A 16,976-nucleotide genomic window follows, 5' to 3' on the forward strand; every position below is an offset into this window, starting at 1 on the left:
ATTTCTCTAATATAGGCTTTGAATGGTAATGAACGATAGCAGCAAAATGTGTGCGATAAGTGATCAGTGCGGTTGGTGCTGTTTTAGTTTATCAGCCTTTAGTCCTAGTTCATTACAATTCCTGTGTACGTTTCCTCTTGTCTCATCTCTGCAGATTTCTTCACACTTTTACACTGTTTTGTGGAGTAAAGATCCTTTCAATGCACAACAGCATCTGATCCAAACATACACAGCAACAAAGTGAAATCTATCGTCGTGTTGACGATACAGTACTTTATAGTCCTTCCTGTCTCTTCAGAGCTGGGCCCATATTTACAAAGTGTTTAATGGCATTTTTATTATAATGAATGAAGATTAGATGGATTTGGAGGAACCTGATCCTTGCTCATTGAAAGCACAAATGTGACCTAAGTTTTCTCTCCCCTGGTCATGATCCAGACACTGGTCTGATCATTTGTTTTCCACCTCTCTCTTTCTGCTGTTTCTCTCTGCTCTCTCTCTGCTCTCTCTCTGCTCTCTCCTCTCTCTCTGCTCTCTCTCTGCTCTCTTCTCTCGCTGCTCTCTCTCTCTCTGCTCTCTCTGCTCTCTGCTCTCTCTGTCTCTCTCTGCTCTCTGCTCTCTCTGCTCTCTTTCTGCTCTCTCTCTGCTCTCTTTCTGCTCTCTTCTCTCTCTGCTCTCTCTCTGCTCTCTCTCTGCTGTCTCTTTCTGCTCTCTCTCTCTGCTCTCTTCTCTCTCTGCTCTCTCGCTGCCCTCTCTCTGCTCTCTCTCTCTATTTGCTCTCTTCTCTCTGCTCTCTCTGCTCTTTCTTCTCTCTCTCTGCTCTCTCTCTCTGCTCTCTCTCTTCTCTCTCTCTTCTCTCTCTCTGCTCTCTCTCTCTGCTCTCTCTTCTCTCTGCTCTCTCTGCTCTCTTTCTGCTCTCTCCTCTCTATCTGCTCTCTCTGCTCTCTCTGCTCTCCTCTCTTCTGCTTTCTCTTTCTGCTCTCTCTCTGCTCTCTCTCTGCTCTCCTCTCTCTATTTGCTCTCTCTGCTCTCTTTCTGCTCTCTCTCCTCTCTCTCTGCTCTCTTTCTGCTCTCCCTCTCTGCTCTCTCTCCTCTCTCTGCTCTCTGCTCTCCTCTCTCTTTCTGCTTTCTCTTTCAGTTCTCTCTCTGCTCTCTCTCTCTCTCTGCGACCCTTTCCTGAGCCTATTCTGCCGCTTACGGGATCCCTTGTTATCATATGCAAATTAGCCCAGAAATGGTCGATTAGTGCACATCTGACAATAAAAATAAATGATACCTACCAAAGACAGACTGACCAATCGGTAAACACTTTCCCTCACTAAGAAACACACTGCACACTGCTCATTGTGGTCACTGAGTGTTCTCATGCAGTGAGGGAAAGGAATGTAACAATGCCTCCTGGCCCGGGCTTGAATAATGCAGTTCCCATATTTGTCGGGTTGTGATTGGTGGCAACGAGTGGTGGGATCATTGTTGTAGAACTGCAGGATGTCCTGAGGAAGACGCTCAGCGCTCCGGCCTCTACAGGGGCCTCTACAGGGGCCTCTACAGCACGGCAGTATTCAGGGGCCTCTACAGGGACCTCTACAGGGGCCTCTACAGGAGCCTCTACAGGGGCCTCTACAGGAGCCTCTACAGGGGCCTCTACAGGGGCCTCTACAGGGGCCTCTACAGGGGCCTCTACAGCACGGCAGTATTCAGGGGCAGGGCCAAGAGGCACCTCTATATACTTCTCTTACACCCCATTGGTCTCCTGAGGTGCTGCCCAGGCCTGGAACGTGGGTTAACGTTGGCTGTGGATTGCTCCCTCTCCTCTCCAACCCCCTTCCGAAGGTACCAGTAGACCAGAATGTATTTGTTCGAGGGACTGAACAGCGACAGCGACAAAACATCAACAGAGATTTGATTTTTAGTTTTGTGTCGACTGGTTGGTTTAGTCAGACCTCCTGCATTATCAGGATAAAGTGGAAGTGTTGAGAAAAGGTTTTTGAAGAGAAGCTCTGCTGTACTGGGAGGGGTGAGGAAACTAAGTCAGCAAACGCTTTGGTTCAGACTTCACGGCTGCGCAACCACGATAGAACCAGGAGGTATCAGAGTGTGAGCTCAGCAACCACGATAGAACCAGGAGGTATCAGAGTGTGAGCTCAGGTTGATTGACTGAGCAGGCGGGACAGGTGGCGAGAAAGAAACAGACGGGGGTAAGTTTTACGATGGTCGTTTTGAAGGTTTTCTCAGTGTTCCGTCGAAGAGTTTTTAAGCTGCCTGAGTCGTTTCCTGTGGCGGGGAGACAGGAAGTGAAGTTGGATTTCTGTCTTCTCTCCCTCTCTCTCTCTCTCTCTCTCTCTCTCTCTCTCTCTCTCTCTCTCTCTCTACCTCTCTACCTCTCTACCTCTCTACCTCTCTACCTCTCTACCTCTCTCTCTCTCTCTCTCTCACTCTACCTCTCTCTCTCTCTCTACCTCCGTCTTTCTCTTGGGCTGCTTTCTGCAAATGTCCTCTCTTACTGAACTGAACTGTTTTCTGTGTGACAACGCTAACGTGCGTCGACGTCTTCTCGAAAGATTTGTCGACACTTCGTTGTCCAAAAAACATTTGGACAACATATTTTCGGGAATTGCTAACAGGTACGGAAATATGTCTGTAATGTTGACAGGCTCAGTGAGCATGTGACCTGTGTTGAAGAGGTTTGATTGACAGATTGGAAACCTATATTACCACAGGATAATAGATTGGAGAGATGGTGTGTTTTGCACCATTCGGTTCTACTCTTCAAAAAAGATTTTCAATACATTTTTTTGGACACACAGAAAGATGTCCCAAATGGACATCATTGACTGTGTTCCTGTTAGTCTCTATGTACTGTATGTCTATATAAGTGTGTTCCTGTTAGTCTCTATGTACTGTATGTCTATATCACTGTGTTCCTGTTAGTCTCTATGTACTGTATGTCTGTATCACTGTGTTCCTGTTAGTCTCTATGTACTGTATGTCTATATCAGTGTGTTCCTGTTAGTCTCTATGTACTGTATGTCTATATCAGTGTGTTCCTGTTAGTCTCTATGTACTGTATGTCTATATCAGTGTGTTCCTGTTAGTCTCTATGTACTGTATGTCTATATCAGTGTGTTCCTGTTAGTCTCTATGTACTGTATGTCTGTATCACTGTGTTCCTGTTAGTCTCTATGTACTGTATGTCTATATCAGTGTGTTCCTGTTAGTCTCTATGTACTGTATGTCTATATCAGTGTGTTCCTGTTAGTCTCTATGTACTGTATGTCTATATCAGTGTGTTCCTGTTAGTCTCTATGTACTGTATGTCTATATCAGTGTGTTCCTGTTAGTCTCTATGTACTGTATGTCTATATCAGTGTGTTCCTGTTAGTCTCTATGTACTGTATGTCTATATCACTGTGTTCCTGTTAGTCTCTATGTACTGTATGTCTATATCACTGTGTTCCTGTTAGTCTCTATGTACTGTATGTCTATATCAGTGTGTTCCTGTTAGTCTCTATGTACTGTATGTCTATATCAGTGTGTTCCTGTTAGTCTATGTACTGTATGTCTATATCGGTGTGTTCCTGTTAGTCTCTATGTACTGTATGTCTATATCAGTGTGTTCCTGTTAGTCTCTATGTACTGTATGTCTATATCAGAGTGTTTTAACACTTCTGCCCAGTTTATTGTTGAAAGGGACCATCCAATCACAGTTTATTGTTGAAAGGGACCATCCAATCACAGTTTATTGATGAAAGGGACCATCCAATCACAGTTTATTGTTGAAAGGGACCATCCAATCACAGTTTATTGATGAAAGGGACCATCCAATCACAGTTTATTGATGAAAGGGACCATCCAATCACAGTTTATTGATGAAAGGGACCATCCAATCACAGTTTATTGTTGAAAGGGACCATCCAATCACAGTTTATTGTTGAAAGGGACCATCCAATCACAGTTTATTGTTGAAAGGGACCATCCAATCACAGTTTATTGTTGAAAGGGACCATCCAATCACAGTTTATTGTTGAAAGGGACCATCCAATCACAGTTTATTGTTGAAAGGGACCATCCAATCACAGTTTATTGTTGAAAGGGACCATCCAATCACAGTTTATTGATGAAAGGGACCATCCAATCACAGTTTATTGATGAAAGGGACCATCCAATCACAGTTTATTGTTGAAAGGGACCATCCAATCACAGTTTATTGTTGAAAGGGACCATCCAATCACAGTTTATTGTTGAAAGGGACCATCCAATCACAGTTTATTGTTGAAAGGGACCATCCAATCACAGTTTATTGTTGAAAGGGACCATCCAATCACAGTTTATTGTTGAAAGGGACCATCCAATCACAGTTTATTGTTGAAAGGGACCATCCAATCACAGTTTATTGATGAAAGGGACCATCCAATCACAGTTTATTGTTGAAAGGGACCATCCAATCACAGTTTATTGATGAAAGGGACCATCCAATCACAGTTTATTGATGAAAGGGACCATCCAATCACAGTTTATTGTTGAAAGGGACCATCCAATCACAGTTTATTGTTGAAAGGGACCATCCAATCACAGTTTATTGTTGAAAGGGACCATCCAATCACAGTTTATTGTTGAAAGGGACCATCCAATCACAGTTTATTGTTGAAAGGGACCATCCAATCACAGTTTATTGTTGAAAGGGACCATCCAATCACAGTTTATTGTTGAAAGGGACCATCCAATCACAGTTTATTGTTGAAAGGGACCATCCAATCACAGTTTATTGTTGAAAGGGACCATCCAATCACAGTTTATTGTTGAAAGGGACCATCCAATCACAGTTTATTGTTGAAAGGGACCATCCAATCACAGTTTATTGTTGAAAGGGACCATCCAATCACAGTTTATTGTTGAAAGGGACCATCCAATCACAGTTTATTGTTGAAAGGGACCATCCAATCACAGTTTATTGATGAAAGGGACCATCCAATCACAGTTTATTGTTGAAAGGGACCATCCAATCACAGTTTATTGTTGAAAGGGACCATCCAATCACAGTGTATTGTTGAAAGGGACCATCCCATCACAGTTTCCTCACTATCTGCTCCCCAACAGAAAGAGAGGAAGTTATGAAATGGAGCATATTTTTAAATGCTTAACCAATGAATGAAGTCATTCTACTGTGTTGATCTAATCAGGACTACCGTGCTACTTGTTATCTACTGTGTTGATCTAATAAGGACTACCGTGCTACTTGTTATCTACTGTGTTGATCTAATAAGGACTACCGTGCTACTTGTTATCTACTGTGTTGATCTAATAAGGACTACCGTGCTACTTGTTATCTACTGTGTTGATCTAATAAGGACTACCGTGCTACTTGTTATCTACTGTGTTGATCTAATAAGGACTACCGTGCTACTTGTTACCTACTGTGTTGATCTAATAAGGACTACCGTGCTACTTGTTATCTACTGTGTTGATCTAATAAGGACTACTGTGCTACTTGTTATCTACTGTGTTGATCTAATAAGGACTACCGTGCTACTTGTTATCTACTGTGTTGATCTAATAAGGACTACTGTGCTACTTGTTATCTACTGTGTTGATCTAATAAGGACTACCGTGCTACTTGTTATCTACTGTGTTGATCTAATAAGGACTACCGTGCTACTTGTTATCTACTGTGTTGATCTAATAAGGACTACTGTGCTACTTGTTATCTACTGTGTTGATCTAATAAGGACTACCGTGCTACTTGTTATCTACTGTGTTGATCTAATAAGGACTACCGTGCTACTTGTTATCTACTGTGTTGATCTAATAAGGACTACCGTGCTACTTGTTATCTACTGTGTTGATCTAATAAGGACTACCGTGCTACTTGTTATCTACTGTGTTGATCTAATAAGGACTACCGTGCTACTTGTTATCTACTGTGTTGATCTAATCAGGACTACCGTGCTACTTGTTATCTACTGTGTTGATCTAATCAGGACTACTGTGCTACTTGTTATCTACTGTGTTGATCTAATCAGGACTACCGTGCTACTTGTTATCTACTGTGTTGATCTAATCAGGACTACCGTGCTACTTGTTATCTACTGTGTTGATCTAATAAGAACTACCGTGCTACTTGTTATCTACTGTGTTGATCTAATAAGGACTACTGTGCTACTTGTTATCTACTGTGTTGATCTAATCAGGACTACCGTGCTACTTGTTATCTACTGTGTTGATCTAATAAGGACTACTGTGCTACTTGTTATCTACTGTGTTGATCTAATAAGAACTACTGTGCTACTTGTTATCTACTGTGTTGATCTAATAAGAACTACTGTGCTACTTGTTATCTACTGTGTTGATCTAATAAGGACTACTGTGCTACTTGTTATCTACTGTGTTGATCTAATAAGGACTACCGTGCTACTTGTTATCTACTGTGTTGATCTAATAAGGACTACCGTGCTACTTGTTATCTACTGTGTTGATCTAATAAGGACTACCGTGCTACTTGTTATCTACTGTGTTGATCTAATCAGGACTACCGTGCTACTTGTTATCTACTGTGTTGATCTAATCAGGACTACTGTGCTACTTGTTATCTACTGTGTTGATCTAATCAGTACTACCGTGCTACTTGTTATCTACTGTGTTGATCTAATCAGGACTACCGTGCTACTTGTTATCTACTGTGTTGATCTAATAAGAACTACCGTGCTACTTGTTATCTACTGTGTTGATCTAATAAGGACTACTGTGCTACTTGTTATCTACTGTGTTGATCTAATCAGGACTACCGTGCTACTTGTTATCTACTGTGTTGATCTAATAAGGACTACTGTGCTACTTGTTATCTACTGTGTTGATCTAATAAGAACTACTGTGCTACTTGTTATCTACTGTGTTGATCTAATAAGAACTACTGTGCTACTTGTTATCTACTGTGTTGATCTAATAAGGACTACTGTGCTACTTGTTATCTACTGTGTTGATCTAATAAGGACTACTGTGCTACTTGTTATCTACTGTGTTGATCTAATAAGAACTACTGTTCTACTTGTTATCTACTGTGTTGATCTAATAAGAACTACTGTGCTACTTGTTATCTACTGTGTTGATCTAATAAGGACTACTGTGCTACTTGTTATCTACTGTGTTGATCTAATAAGGACTACTGTGCTACTTGTTATCTACTGTGTTGATCTAATAAGAACTACTGTGCTACTTGTTACCTACTGTGTTGATCTAACAAGAACTACTGTTCTACTTGTTACCTACTGTGTTGATCTAATAAGGACTACCGTGCTACTTGTTACCTACTGTGTTGATCTAATAAGGACTACTGTGCTACTTGTTACCTACTGTGCTACTTGTTATCTACTGTGTTGATCTAATAAGGACTACTGTGCTACTTGTTATCTACTGTGTTGATCTAATAAGGACTACTGTGCTACTTGTTATCTACTGTGTTGATCTAATAAGGACTACTGTGCTACTTGTTATCTACTGTGTTGATCTAATCAGGACTACTGTGCTACTTGTTATCTACTGTGTTGATCTAATCAGGACTACTGTGCTACTTGTTATCTACTGTGTTGATCTAATAAGGACTACTGTTCTACTTGTTACCTACTGTGTTGATCTAATAAGGACTACTGTGCTATTTGTTATCTACTGTGTTGATCTAATAAGGACTACTGTGCTACTTGTTATCTACTGTGTTGATCTAATAAGGACTACTGTGCTACTTGTTATCTACTGTGTTGATCTAATAAGGACTACTGTGCTACTTGTTACCTACTGTGTTGATCTAATCAGGACTACTGTGCTACTTGTTACCTACTGTGTTGATCTAATAAGGACTACCGTGCTACTTGTTATCTACTGTGTTGATCTAATAAGGACTACTGTGCTACTTGTTACCTACTGTGTTGATCTAATCAGGACTACTGTGCTACTTGTTATCTACTGTGTTGATCTAATAAGGACTACTGTGCTACTTGTTACCTACTGTGTTGATCTAATCAGGACTACTGTGCTACTTGTTATCTACTGTGTTGATCTAATAAGGACTACTGTGCTACTTGTTATCTACTGTGTTGATCTAATAAGGACTACCGTGCTACTTGTTATCTACTGTGTTGATCTAATAAGGACTACTGTGCTACTTGTTACCTACTGTGTTGATCTAATCAGGACTACCGTGCTACTTGTTATCTACTGTGTTGATCTAATCAGGACTACCGTGCTACTTGTTATCTACTGTGTTGATCTAATAAGGACTACTGTGCTACTTGTTACCTACTGTGTTGATCTAATCAGGACTACCGTGCTACTTGTTATCTACTGTGTTGATCTAATCAGGACTACCGTGCTACTTGTTATCTACTGTGTTGATCTAATAAGGACTACCGTGCTACTTGTTACCTACTGTGTTGATCTAATCAGGACTACTGTGCTACTTGTTATCTACTGTGTTGATCTAATAAGGACTACTGTGCTACTTGTTATCTACTGTGTTGATCTAATCAGGACTACTGTGCTACTTGTTACCTACTGTGTTGATCTAATCAGGACTACCGTGCTACTTGTTATGACTTTGTTGTGTGTTTAGCTTAATGACCAGGTTAAACTCTACGGCTGTGTGTGTGTTTAACTTAATGACCAGGTTAAACTCTACGGCTGTGTGTGTGTTTAGCTTAATGACCAGGTTAAACTCTACGGCTGTGTGTGTTTAGCTTAATGACCAGGTTAAACTCTACGGCTGTGTGTGTGTTTAGCTTAATGACCAGGTTAAACTCTACGGCTGTGTGTGTTTAGCTTAATGACCAGGTTAAACTCTACGGCTGTGTGTGTTTAGCTTAATGACCAGGTTAAACTCTACGGCTGTGTGTGTTTAGCTTAATGACCAGGTTAAACTCTACGGCTGTGTGTGTGTTTAGCTTAATGACCAGGTTAAACTCTACGGCTGTGTGTGTGTTTAGCTTAATGACCAGGTTAAACTCTACGGCTGTGTGTGTGTTTAGCTTAATGACCAGGTTAAACTCTACGGCTGTGTGTGTGTTTACCTTAATGACCAGGTTAAACTCTACGGCTGTGTGTGTGTTTAGCTTAATGACCAGGTTAAACTCTACGGCTGTGTGTGTGTTTAGCTTAATGACCAGGTTAAACTCTACGGCTGTGTGTGTGTTTACCTTAATGACCAGGTTAAACTCTATGGCTGTGTGTGTGTTTACCTTAATGACCAGGTTAAACTCTACGGCTGTGTGTGTTTAGCTTAATGACCAGGTTAAACTCTACGGCTGTGTGTGTTTAGCTTAATGACCAGGTTAAACTCTACGGCTGTGTGTGTTTAGCTTAATGACCAGGTTAAACTCTACGGCTGTGTGTGTTTAACTTAATGACCAGGTTAAACTCTACGGCTGTGTGTGTGTTTAGCTTAATGACCAGGTTAAACTCTACGGCTGTGTGTGTGTTTACCTTAATGACCAGGTTAAACTCTACGGCTGTGTGTGTGTTTAGCTTAATGACCAGGTTAAACTCTACGGCTGTGTGTGTGTTTAGCTTAATGACCAGGTTAAACTCTACGGCTGTGTGTGTGTTTAGCTTAATGACCAGGTTAAACTCTACGGCTGTGTGTGTGTTTAGCTCAATGACCAGGTTAAACTCTACGGCTGTGTGTGTGTTTAGCTTAATGACCAGGTTAAACTCTACGGCTGCTTTTGTTGCCTGTTTTCTGGCTGGTTGATGAATGGTGGTTTGTCCTCTCCGTTGAAGTTCTCATGTGAGTTTTTAATCGCTTTCCAACAGGCATTAACTTCACGGAAGTGAACCAAGAAAAGAACAAGGTTATATTCGGCGAGATATACGCGTCCATTGACAGTTTGGCATTCACATTTGGCAATGTGTGAGTACGACGTTTGTTTATCTTTTCAACGCCGTCGGCTTTGAGTGTCTCTTTGTCACAGAGCCAAGGATTTACCAGGGATTGTGGGAAAGATTTACACCTAAGCCGACTAACAGGGAAAAGACCATTACATTTCTTGTAAACAGTATAATTATGTCACCACAACGTTTTATTTATTTAAACTGAGCATTGTTAGTTGACGGTATAAATAAATATACGTAATAACTTTTAGTGTTTGACACTTATCTTTTACACTATGGTCTTGGACACCTGACATTGTTATTTAATGGCATAGATATGTTATAATCTTTAGTCTCGGATCTTCAGTTTCGTTAATCTTGCTCACTTGACGTTGTTATTTATGCTGACTCGTCCTCTACCTCCTCAGAGTGTCTGACTTCCTTATGGGAGATGTGGACAGCCAATCAGGGTTGGGGATCCCCCAGACCAGAAGAAGCAGGGTAAGCCAATCAGGACTCACACATTAAGGGGGTGCATTCAGAATGCTTGAAATGTCGGCTGAACAGTGTTAAATTTAATGTTTAGTTTTACTGAACCGTATCAGTCGCGTATATAAAAGAGCAAAAGTGCTATATGTTGGTAGACTATAAAATGTGTGTATTTTGTTTCATTTCTAGTCTTTTGAGAACCTCTCTGGGGATTCTGGGGCGTATGTTCCAGAGAAGAAAGGCCTTGTGGGTAAGTGTCTCGCTTCACTCCTTCCTCTTTCTCTTTCTTTTATGGTTTCTCTTCTTTTCCCCTCCTTCTTGTTTCTCTCTTCTTGTTTCTCTCTTCCTGTTTCACTCTTCTTCTTGTTTCTCTCTTCTTGTTTCACTCTTCTTCTTGTTTCTCTCTTCTTGTTTCTCTCCTTGTTTCACTCTTCTTCTTGTTTCACTCTTCTTGTTTCACTCTTCTTGTTTCACTCTTCTTCTTGTTTCACTCTTCTTCTTGTTTCACTCTTCTTGTTTCACTCTTCTTCTTGTTTCGCTCTTCTTCTTGTTTCTCTTCTTGTTTCACTCTTCTTCTTGTTTCTCTCTTCTTGTTTCACTCTTCTTCTTGTTTCTCTCCTTGTTTCACTCTTCTTCTTGTTTCACTCTTCTTGTTTCACTCTTCTTCTTGTTTCACTCTTCTTCTTGTTTCACTCTTCTTCTTGTTTCACTCTTCTTGTTTCTCTCTCCTTGTTTCACTCTTCTTCTTGTTTCACTCTTCTTCTTGTTTCACTCTTCTCTTGTTTCTCTCTTCTTGTTTCACTCTTCTTGTTTCGCTCTTCTTGTTTCTCTCCTTGTTTCTCTCTTCTTCTTGTTTCACTCTTCTTCTTGTTTCTCTCTCCTTGTTTCACTCTTCTTCTTGTTTCACTCTTCTTGTTTCACTCTTCTTCTTGTTTCACTCTTCTTGTTTCTCTCTTCTTCTTGTTTCACTCTTCTTCTTGTTTCACTCTTCTTGTTTCACTCTTCTTCTTGTTTCACTCTTCTTCTTGTTTCACTCTTCTTGTTTCTCTCTTCTTCTTGTTTCTCTCTTCTTCTTGTTTCTCTCTTCTTGTTTCACTCTTCTTCTTGTTTCACTCTTCTTGTTTCTCTCTTCCTCTTGTTTCACTCTTCTTGTTTCACGCTTCTTCTTGTTTTCTTCTTGTTTCTCTCTTCTTGTTTCTCTTCTTGTTTCTCTTCTTCTTGTTTCACTCTTCTTCTTGTTTCACTCTTCTTCTTGTTTCACTCTTCTTCTTGTTTCACTCTTCTTCTTGTTTCTCTCTCCTTGTTTCTCTCTTCTTGTTTCACTCTTCTTGTTTCACTCTTCTTGTTTCTCTTCTTCTTGTTTCTTCTTCTTCTTCTTGTTTCTCTCTTCTTGTTTCTCTCTTCTTCTTGTTTCACTCTTCTTCTTGTTTCACTCTTCTTGTTTCTCTCTTGTTTCTCTCTTCTTGTTTCTCTCTTCTTGTTTCACTTTCTCTCTTCTTCTTGTTTCTCTCTTCTTCTTGTTTCTCTCTTCTTGTTTCACTCTTCTTCTTGTTTCACTCTTCTTGTTTCTCTCTTCCTCTTGTTTCACTCTTCTTGTTTCACGCTTCTTCTTGTTTCTCTCTTGTTTCACTCTTCTTGTTTCTCTCCTTCTTGTTTCTCTCTTCTTCTTGTTTCACTCTTCTTGTTTCTCTCTTCTTCTTGATTCACTCTTCTTGTTTCACTCTTCTTGTTTCACTCTTCTTGTTTCTCTCTTGTTTCTCTCTTCTTGTTTCTCTCTTCATGTTTCACTCTTCTTGTTTCACTTTTCTTCTTGTTTCACTTTTCTTGTTTCTCTCTTCCTCTTGTTTCACTCTTCTTCTTGTTTCTCTCTTGTTTCTCTCTTCTCTTGTTTTCTTCTTGTTTTTCTTGTTTCTCTCTTCATGTTTCACTCTTCTTGTTTCACTTTTCTTCTTGTTTCACTTTTCTTGTTTCTCTCTTCCTCTTGTTTCACTCTTCTTCTTGTTTCTCTCTTGTTTCTCTCTTCTTCTTGTTTCACTCTTCTTCTTGTTTCTCTCTTCTTCTTGTTTCACTCTTGTTCTTGTTTCTCTCTTCTTGTTTCTCTCTTCTTCTTGTTTCTCTCTTCTTCTTGTTTCACTCTTCTTGTTTCTCTCCTTCTTGTTTCACTCTTCTTCTTGTTTTTTTCTCTCCTTCTTGTTTCACTCTTCTTCTTGTTTCTCTCTTCTTCTTGTTTCACTCTTCTTCTTGTTTCACTCTTCTTGTTTCACTCTTCTTGTTTCACTCTTCTTGTTTCTCTCTCCTTGTTTCACTCTTCTTGTTTCTCTCTTCTTCTTATTTCACTCTTCTTCTTGTTTCACTCTTCTTGTTTCACTCTTCTTCTTGTTTCACTTGTTTCTTGTTTCTTCTTCTTCTTCTTGTTTCTTGTTTCTCTCTTCTTGTTTCTCTCTTCTTCTTGTTTCTCTCTTCTTTTTGTTTCTCTCTTCTTCTTGTTTTCTCTTCTTCTCTTTTGTTTCTTGTTTCTCTTCTTCTTGTTTCTCTCTTCTTCTTGTTTCACTCTTCTTCTTCTTCTTGTTTCACTTCTTCTTGTTTCACTCTTCTCTTCTTCTTGTTTCTCTCTTGTTTCTTCTTGTTTCTCTCTTCTTCTTGTTTCTCTCTTCTTCTTGTTTCACTCTTCTTCTTGTTTCACTCTTCTTGTTTCACTCTTCTTCTTGTTTCTCTTCTTCTTGTTTCTCTCTTCTTCTTGTTTCTCTCTTCTTCTTGTTTCTCTCTTCTTCTTGTTTCTCTCTTCTTCTTGTTTCTCTCTTCTTCTTGTTTCTCTCTTCTTGTTTTCTCTTCTTCTTGTTTCTCTCTTCTTGTTTCTCTCTTCTTCTTGTTTCTCTTCTCTTGTTTCTCTCTTCTTCTCGTTTCTCTCTTCTTCTTGTTTCTCTCTTGTTTTCTTCTTGTTTCTCTCTTCTTTTGTTTTCTCTCTTCTTCTTGTTTCTCTCTTCTTCTTGTTTCTTTCTTCTCTCTTCTTCTTGTTTCTCTCTTCTTCTTGTTTCACTCTTCTTGTTTCACTCTTCTTGTTTCTCTCTTCTTCTTGTTTCACTCTTCTTGTTTCTCTCTTCTTCTTGTTTCACTCTTCTTCTTGTTTCTCTCTTCTTGTTTCACTCTTCTTCTTGTTTCACTCTTCTTCTTGTTTCTCTTCTTCTCGTTTCTCTCGTTCTTGTTTCTCTCTCCTTGTTTCTCTCGTTCTTGTTTCTCTTGTTCTTCTTCTTTTGTTTTCTCTCTTCTTTTTGTTTTCTCTCTTCTTTTTGTTTTCTCTCTTCTTCTTGTTTCTCTCTTCTTCTTGTTTCACTCTTCTTCTTGTTTCACTCTTCTTCTTGTTTCACTCTTCTTCTTGTTTCTCTCTTGTTTTCTTCTTGTTTCTCTCTTCTTCTTGTTTCACTCTTCTTCTTGTTTCACTCTTCTTGTTTCTCTCTTCTTCTTGTTTCTCTCTTCTTCCTGTTTCTCTCCTTGTTTCTCTCCTTCTCGTTTCTCTCTTCTTCTTGTTTCTCTCTTCTTCTTGTTTCTCTCTTCTTCTTGTTTCTCTCTTCTTCTTGTTTCTCTTCTCGTTTCTCTCTTCTTCTCGTTTCTCTCTTCTTCTCGTTTCTCTCTTCTTCTTGTTTCTCTCTTCTTCTTGTTTCTCTCTTCTTCTTGTTTCTCTCCTTCTCGTTTCTCTCTTCTTCTTGTTTCTCTCTTCTTCCTGTTTCTCTCCTTGTTTCTCTCCTTCTCGTTTCTCTCTTCTTGTTTCTCTCCTTCTCGTTTCTCTTCTTGTTTCTCTCTTCTTCTTGTTTCTCTCCTTGTTTCTCTCTTCTTCTTGTTTCTCTCCTTCTCGTTTCTCTTCTTGTTTCTCTCTTCTTTTTTCTCTTCTTCTCGTTTCTCTTCTTGTTTCTCTCTTCTTCCTGTTTCTCTCCTTGTTTCTCTCCTTCTCGTTTCTCTTCTCGTTTCTCTCTTCTTCTTGTTTCTCTCTTCTTCTTGTTTCTCTCTTCTTCTTGTTTCTCTCCTTCTCGTTTCTCTTCTTGTTTCTCTCTTCTTCTTGTTTCTCTCCTTGTTTCTCTCTTCTTCTTGTTTCTCTCCTTCTCGTTTCTCTTCTTGTTTCTCTCTTCTTGTTTCTCTCTTCTTCTTGTTTCTCTTCTTCTTGTTTCTCTCCTTGTTTCACTCTTCTTCTTGTTTCTCTCTTCTTCTTGTTTCTCTTCTTCTTGTTTCTCTCTTCTTCTTGTTTCTCTTCTTCTTGTTTCTCTTCTTCTTGTTTCTCTTCTTCTTGTTTCTCTCCTTGTTTCTCTTCTTCTTGTTTCTCTCCTTGTTTCTCTTCTTCTCGTTTCTCTTCTTGTTTCTCTCTTCTTCTTGTTTCTCTTCTTGTTTCTCTCTTCTTCTTTTCTCTCAACGGAAGCCCCGGTTGCCCAACTCCGTTGTGGTCTCAACTTTCTGTTGAGAGTTAGAATATTAGAATACACCAAGGTGCAATTCTGAAATTGGGTTGTGCATCAGCAGTTTTTCTCATGTTATGTCAGTCACTGACAGTCACACAATGAGTCATTCCGTGTCATTTCAGCAAGCCATGACACCCACTGTCTCAGATTGTTTCTATAGTTAGAATCATACAAATATTATTCCTACAACAATATTTTGTTGAAATTGAATTTGATCTCTTGAGAAATTAAGCTAATAGATTGCACCCACATTGGCCTTTAAAAAAAAAAAGACTCGCATAATATTAAATAAATATAGTACCCAACATCTGATTTGAACTAAACTTTTTTCTATCATTGAGTAAGACATGAGCAATCCAACAAAATGGTCAAACGCCATCCATGGACCCCACACTCCGACCCCAACAACCAGTGTACATTATCAGTTCTATACGTCTGACAAGTAGTATGAAGCTGCTGCTTGGAATACTGTTTCTTCATACTATGTATTCCCAGTGAATCTGGTGATGTATTATTTACCATTAATTAGTGAGAAAGTGCATTGATGCTGCTGTTCTTACTACTGTCACACCCTATTATCCATCTTGCTGGTCTCTAAAATTAATCACAACATTTTATATATATATTATATAGACAGAAGAGGGTCATTAGACAGACCACAGTGTGTTTACAGCTGGGACAGAAGAGAGTCACTAGACAGCCCACAGTGTGTTTACAGCTGGGACAGAAGAGAGTCACTAGACAGCCCACAGTGTGTTTACAGCTGGGACAGAAGAGAGTCACTAGACAGCCCACAGTGTGTTTACAGCTGGGACAGAAGAGAGTCACTAGACAGCCCACAGTGTGTTTACAGCTGGGACAGAAGAGAGTCACTAGACAGCCCACAGTGTGTTTACAGCTGGGACAGAAGAGAGTCACTAGACAGACCACAGTGTGTTTACAGCTGGGACAGAAGAGGGTCACTAGACAGCCCACAGTGTGTTTACAGCTGGGACAGAAGAGAGTCACTAGACAGCCCACAGTGTGTTTACAGCTGGGACAGAAGAGAGTCACTAGACAGCCCACAGTGTGTTTACAGCTGGGACAGAAGAGAGTCACTAGACAGACCACAGTGTGTTTACAGCTGGGACAGAAGAGGGTCACTAGACAGCCCACAGTGTGTTTACAGCTGGGACAGAAGAGAGTCACTAGACAGCCCACAGTGTGTTTACAGCTGGGACAGAAGAGAGTCACTAGACAGACCACAGTGTGTTTACAGCTGGGACAGAAGAGAGTCACTAGACAGACCACAGTGTGTTTACAGCTGGGACAGAAGAGAGTCACTAGACAGCCCACAGTGTGTTTACAGCTGGGACAGAAGAGAGTCACTAGACAGACCACAGTGTGTTTACAGCTGGGACAGAAGAGAGTCACTAGACAGACCACAGTGTGTACAATATCCAGACGACCACATCTTGTTGGGTGGAGGTGTGACCGGTCTGCCACGGCCGGTCTGCCACGGCCGGTCTGCCACGGCCGGTCTGCCACGGCCCGTTTCATTTGGTAGCCGTTGGGGACGGCTTTGGGAAGGATTCCATTCCCCCCCCCCCCGTAGTTGTGTTGTACCCGAGAAGAACGTAACGTTATGACTATATCTACTGTTCCCTGAAGGAGGTAAAATGAGGTTTCGCTGCACGTTTGGCCCCGTGCCACCGGGTTGTGGGCTCGGGTGAAGAGCGATACTGAACTGATGGAATGAATGGAAAGCCCCGTGGGTTATCACCTGTAGAAGCCGGGGGGCTTCCGAGCGAGGTCGGGATTTCATTGGCCTTGTCAGGTGTGATTTTAGTTCCTTCAATGGAAGTCGTAAGAGTACAGATCCCTCCCATTAGTTGTGTTGTACCTCGTTTCCCTCCTTCAGAGAACTGTAGTTATAGTGATAACGTTACTCTTTCAGTCCTGGGCTGTGCTGTAGGGGTTTCCTCCAAATAGATGACATTCTTTAGCAGTTTAGAAATAGTTTTGTCTGAGAGATGGAAAACATGTGTTATCCACATGGCACCCTGTTCCCTACATCACGTGGTTCGTAAAACAACAGCTGTAGACTAACAGTGAAATGCTTACAGACGGGCCCTTCCCAACAATGATAATAGACATATAATATGAAGATGAAGAATAAATACACAATAAGTAGCAATAACATGGCTATAT

General features: G+C 40.4%; 1 protein-coding gene and 2 long non-coding RNA genes across 4 annotated transcripts in view; 2 read left to right on the forward strand and 1 right to left on the reverse strand.

The window, feature by feature from the left end:
- Positions 1-16,976, forward strand: part of LOC118380138 (rho GTPase-activating protein 29-like) — a 99,325-nt gene that overhangs the window by 31,212 nt on the left and 51,137 nt on the right. The window contains exons 3-6 of the mRNA XM_052477393.1: positions 9,796-9,892; positions 10,281-10,353; positions 10,531-10,560; positions 16,689-16,721. Coding sequence (XP_052333353.1) covers positions 9,796-9,892; positions 10,281-10,353; positions 10,531-10,560; positions 16,689-16,721 — 233 coding nt within the window. The remainder of the gene's footprint in view (positions 1-9,795; positions 9,893-10,280; positions 10,354-10,530; positions 10,561-16,688; positions 16,722-16,976) is intronic.
- On the forward strand, positions 8,696-9,506 carry LOC127910886 (uncharacterized). The gene is made up of 3 exons (XR_008076656.1): positions 8,696-8,735; positions 8,778-9,023; positions 9,394-9,506. It is a non-coding gene; the product is annotated as an uncharacterized LOC127910886 (long non-coding RNA).
- On the reverse strand, positions 8,910-9,615 carry LOC127910887 (uncharacterized). Of its 2 annotated transcripts, none has more exons than XR_008076658.1 (3): positions 9,466-9,615; positions 9,054-9,301; positions 8,910-9,011 (listed from the first exon to the last, which is right to left on the reverse strand). It is a non-coding gene; the product is annotated as an uncharacterized LOC127910887 (long non-coding RNA). The 2 variants fall into 2 exon arrangements; XR_008076657.1 differs by having other exon boundaries at positions 9,054-9,341.

Source organism: Oncorhynchus keta, chromosome 23 (genome assembly GCF_023373465.1).
Source record: "Oncorhynchus keta strain PuntledgeMale-10-30-2019 chromosome 23, Oket_V2, whole genome shotgun sequence".
Lineage (NCBI taxonomy): Eukaryota > Metazoa > Chordata > Actinopteri > Salmoniformes > Salmonidae > Oncorhynchus > Oncorhynchus keta.